This window comes from Verticillium dahliae, genomic scaffold (assembly GCF_000150675.1).
Source record: "Verticillium dahliae VdLs.17 supercont1.6 genomic scaffold, whole genome shotgun sequence".
NCBI lineage: Eukaryota > Fungi > Ascomycota > Sordariomycetes > Glomerellales > Plectosphaerellaceae > Verticillium > Verticillium dahliae.
In genome coordinates this window covers 706,806-711,799 of record NW_009276926.1, presented here as the reverse complement: position 1 = coordinate 711,799, position 4,994 = coordinate 706,806, and the positions used below count along the sequence as shown (strand labels likewise).

Here is a 4,994-nt window from a genome sequence, read left to right as displayed (position 1 = left end):
ATGAACCGCCTCTTCGGCGGCGCCCCGAAGGGCCCCAAGCCCACGCTCAACAGCGCGATCGCCAACCTCGACGAACGCGTCGCGTCCCTCGACGTCAAGCTGGCCTCGGTCAACGCCGAGCTGCAGACCTACCAGACAAAGCTCAGCAAGATGCGCGACGGCCCAGGCAAGGCGGCCATCAAGTCCAAGGCGCTCAAGGTCCTGCAGCGGCGCAAGATGATCGAGTCGCAGCGCGACCAGCTGCAGAGCCAGAGCTGGAACATGGAGCAGGCGCAGAGCATGCAGGACAACCTCAAGAACACAATGGCCACCGTCGACGCCATGAAGACGACGAACAAGGAGCTGAAGAAGCAGTACGGCAAGGTCGACATTGACCAGATTGAGAGGCTGCAGGACGAGATGGCCGACCTCATGGACGTGGGCAACGATATCCAGGAGAGTCTGGCGAGAAGCTACGACGTGCCCGAGGACGTTGACGAGGCCGAGCTGGATGCTGAACTCGAGGCTTTGGGGCTCGAGGCCGAGCTGGAGCCGGAGCTCGGCGCTGGCGCCGTGCCGAGTTTTATGCAGGAGGAGTTGCCGGACTTTGTTGACGAGGAGCCCGCGGCAAAGGAGGCGAGTAAGGTCAAAGAGGCGGCAGCATGAGTACCGCGGCGGCGTGGCGACTTGACGAATCATGGAGTTAGGCGTGTGACCTTGGTGATATGGGACATCTCTACGATACGTGACATCTCAGGGTACAAGAGACCTCTGTGGCTTCCCCCGTGTCTTCGTTTCTTTGTGTCGGTAATAAAACACATCTATGCATGCATTCACTCGACTCGACCTCACTCGTGATAGCTCACGATCGCTGGCCCTTTCCTCGTAAAAAGTTTTGTTCTATTACATCCGTCATGGCTACACTTAAGGAACGCTCGCCACCTCATTCAATCGTCCCGAAGATGCGTGATACTTCCTCCAGCTCTGCGTCCCCATTGCAGAAGTCCCATCCAACAATCACACTTGTCTGACTGCAGCAGATGATGCGACGGGCATCAAACTGCAGCTTGAACACCCTTGCCGGGCTGCCTTCTGTCGCATGAATGTGGGGGTGGTGCGGGGCCTGGGCGTCTGCTGGCTGCTGCGGGTTGTTTGCCGGCGGGGCGGTCGGTTGCGGAAGTACTGGCTGTGTCTGTGCTTGCGTTGGTTGATTCTGGGCAGCCTGTGCATGAGTATGCGCCTGCGGAACTGGGGTGGAGTGATGCTGAACGGGAGCCGAAGGTGGGACGGGAGGTTGCTGGTGCACTTGGGACGGTGCTCCATGCCCCTGAATGTGAAGGTGGCCCTGGACTTGCTGCGGTGGTGGAGGGTAGCTGAGTTGTGAAGAGGAGGCTCGCCCAGCACTCTGCGCCGTGGCCATCGCGCCCTGAGGTGGTTCCGAGTGCCTCTCCAGGTGTCGCGCAGGGTCAAAAGGACGACTGCTGCTACGACTTGGCGCTGCGGTTGAAGTACTCGCAGTCGAAGAGCCAGCTGCTGCCTGGACCGATGTAGACGAAGATGTGCCTGTGAGAGAAGCAAGTGGGGGCAAAACAGGCGTCATCAGTTGGCCATTCATATTCTGAACGGAAGCTAAGCGTGTGCGCGCCTGGGCCTCCTGCGTCTGATGTAGAGCCTGTGCAACGACTTGACGCATGTTTGTTCGAGTGACTGGTGACGGCTCCCGTGTGATAGCAGCTTGAATATGCGTGTGATATACCAGCATGGTGGGGTAAGTCGCCAGAGCTTGCTGCAGCGCCTGAGCCCCTTGCGGCACGAGCATGTCGATCATGGCCATATAAGATGACGTGGATTCGGGTGTGACCGTTGCGATGATCGGAGTCTCGACCGTTGTCCTTGAGGGCGTATTCTGACTCTGCGGCGTGCCGGCCTGGGGCGGAGCAGCAGACCCTGGAGTGGAAGCCCTCGGTGGAAAGGGCTGGTGCGAACTGAAGCTGGCAAGAATCGGTGCTGGTGGGTGCGCTGCGGTCGGTACGGGCACTGTAGAGGCCGGCGCTGGCACGGGGATAGAGCCGGAGGTTGCCGCCCAGCTTTGTGCAGCTTCAGCGGCCTCTTCTTGACGCAGACGATGAAGCACCACCCATTCCCCTTCTTTCAAACGCCGCCAGATGATGATCTTCTGGTCATATGAGCCCGACACGATACGCGCGTATTTGCCGCCGCCGCCTCCGGGGGGCAAGGTGGCTCCGTATGCCGTGATGTCTTCTGGCCGACTGCTCCCTGCGTTACGGGGCCGCGTGCGGTGAGACCCTGGGCCTACAGGTGCCTCAATCGCCCCGGACTCCAACGCTTTAAAGTATTGCTCGTCAATCTTCTTGGCCTCGGCCTTGTCCTCGATCTCACTATAAGGCAGGTCACCGAACCCCGCCTGCACGGTCCTGACCAGGTGGCTGTGAGCCCGAAGGCTGGCCACTTCTAGGCCGGTCAAACAATCGAAAACCTTGACCTCGTTGTCGCTGCTGCCGCTCACGATTCGGCGCCCATCGTACTGCACACATGCAATGCCCTTGGTGTGACCGACGACGGTTCTGGTGCAGACCTGTTTCGCCCAGTCCCACACTTTGATGTTCCTGTCACCACTTGCGGAGACAACCTCGTTCCCGTGAATTTGCACAGCATTGACAGCTGCACCGTGGCCATCGAGACGGCCTATCATGGTGTACGGGGCGATGATGGGTAGGTCGTCCGTAGGATTGCCGTACCTATTGTCTCGGATGCGAATAGGCACAGGATTCACCCCATTAGGGTATCCCAAATCGCCATACTTGAGCGGCCGCCTGTTGAAGATCTTGATAGACTTATCCTTGGAGCAGGTCACAAGAATCCTCTTGTCAAACTTGACGTTGAGAACAGACTCAGAGTGCGCCTTAGTCAAACGCTGAATGATCTCGCCAGTCGAAAAGCGCCAGAGGATGACATTGGAGTCACTACTCCCCGAAACAATGAGATCTTCCTCGGGATCGGCATCGAACTGTAAGCACAGAACCGAGCCTTCGTGTCCCTTGAGCGGAGCCCGTAGCAAGCGCCGCGTATTCATCTTCCAGATGCGAATCGTCCGATCGCGACTGCCACTGACAAGGTAGTGCGCGTCAAACTGCAGTGTGTAGATGCACTCCTGGTGCCCCTCCTCTGGATGATCTGGGCGAGGGAGCTGAAAGTTTGTGAACTTCCCCTGCTCCCAGTTGGCCTCGAGTTTCCGTCGCAGCGTGTAGACGTGCTTCCAGTTCAGCTTGTATCGGCTCTGAGAAGGGTCCCATGACCAGAGAGACGGCTTTGAGAGAAAAGAAGGCGGCGTCGGAGTTGCGTCGCGTGATAAATCATCCGCTGAATCAACTGCCTTGCCCTTTCCTTTGACATCGCGGGCAGGGCTGTGGCCAACCCCTCCGCTTTTAGAAGACGATCTTGACGCATCCACATCCATGCCGCCGCGGCTGCTTGAAGGCAGCGTGGGGACTGATCCAGGTGTGCCAAATATGCTGCCACCAGCGCCCGCAAAAGCGCCTTCCGGCTTCGGCAGACGGTCCGCGTCGACCATTTCCTGATCATCGTCCTCTGAGATGCCACGCTTCTTACAGGTGTGGCCGTCTTCAGACACGACCACATGGTGGTGTGAGCTGACGGAAGAGCTCATGCTATTGGCATTCTCGTTCATCCTGTCTTCCCAAGCGCGGATTTCAGGATACAGCGCCTGCCAGCCTTCCATGTGGTATAATTTCTCCCAAAGCTTCCGGTCCAGTGCCAGGCTGTACCACTCGCGGCACGATTGGGCAACGCCAAGCAGAGAGACGGGGTCGAGATATCCGAGGATCTTAAGGCACACCTCGGGCGGGAGGTACTGGATAAAGTTGATGTAGAGGCGGGGATGTAGCCGTTCGGCGATCTGGGCCACGACAGAGGTCGGCAGGTGGTCGAGCAGAGCCATGGCTAGCTGCGTCTTGGCCGACACGGGCAAGTAGGGGAGGTTCCTCTCGAGCCATGCCGGAAGATCGGAGGGCACGACGAGATCATGGCCAGGACGGGAGGCGTGGGCCTCGTCGTGACGTGTGGATGTGGCACTCGAGCCAGTTGATGTTGGGTTGAGGGGATCTTCCGAGTAGCCTTCGTCGGGCTGTGAAGGGAACTGCATGGCGTCAAGTCCCCCGAAGCGCTACCGCACGGTGAAGCCAAAGAGGTCACGTAGTTGGGCGTCCTTGCAACGAGGCCATGCGGCCTTGGGAGTTGGGCAGAGTTGGTTCTGTGTTGATAGGATAGCGTATGTTCGTAAATTGTAAATCGCAGAAGAGCTGGAATGGACGCGGGGATATCGACCTGGCTATAGGCTCGAACAGGTGTGCGAGGGACGGCTTGGGACACGTTGACAGTCAGTTGGCTTGTGGCAAATGGTTTGTCGGAAAGGATGATTGAGTATGCTCGGGAGGATGACTGAAGCTTCGCACTATAGCACAGGATGTTGTTGAGGATGAGTCGTGCGGTGTAGGAGTGGACGTGGTGGTACTCTGTTGATTTCAGCTTGCCTCATCGACCAGTCAGCCTGCCCTGCTTGTCGCCTTCTCTGCTGACAGTTGTTGGTTGGTAAGGTACTTTGTAGCCTGACAAGGAACCCACACCCGCCCGTCGTCTTGCCTGGCACAGACCATGCCGACGGGACGCGCCCCAGCCGGCAGATGGTTCCAATCGTGGGCCATGATGGCACTCGGGAGTGGGGACGCGGGTAAGGTTTACTACAAAAGCACAATCTACGCCGAAGCCTGAAAAAACAGCTCTCTCTGTCTTGCCTGTCAGGTGTAGAGTTACAGATCCGTCCCTAACATTGTGCCGTACGGATGGTTTTAGCATTTGTAACAAGCGCCATGCCCGGGTGTTTATTCCAGTGCTGGTTCCGGCGATGCGAAGATCATTCCTCGTTGTTCCAACATGAGCAGTCTGAAACCGCCTTCACCTAGACTCCCTTCGCCCCC

General features: G+C 58.1%; 2 protein-coding genes across 2 annotated transcripts; one reads left to right on the top strand and one right to left on the bottom strand.

Annotated features, from left to right (window-relative positions):
• Window positions 1-645, top strand: VDAG_03776 (charged multivesicular body protein; the record flags this gene model as incomplete). The annotated part of the gene is made up of 1 exon (XM_009653860.1): window positions 1-645. One exon carries the CDS (start codon window positions 1-3, stop codon window positions 643-645), a length of 645 nt encoding a protein of 214 aa, XP_009652155.1.
• A 216-nt stretch (window positions 646-861) lies between these two features.
• VDAG_03775 (F-box/WD repeat-containing protein 1A) lies at window positions 862-4,162 on the bottom strand (the record flags this gene model as incomplete). Its single annotated transcript, XM_009653859.1, has 1 exon — window positions 862-4,162. One exon carries the CDS (start codon window positions 4,160-4,162, stop codon window positions 923-925), a length of 3,240 nt encoding a protein of 1,079 aa, XP_009652154.1. The 3' UTR covers window positions 862-922.
• Window positions 4,163-4,994: the final 832 nt, after the last annotated feature.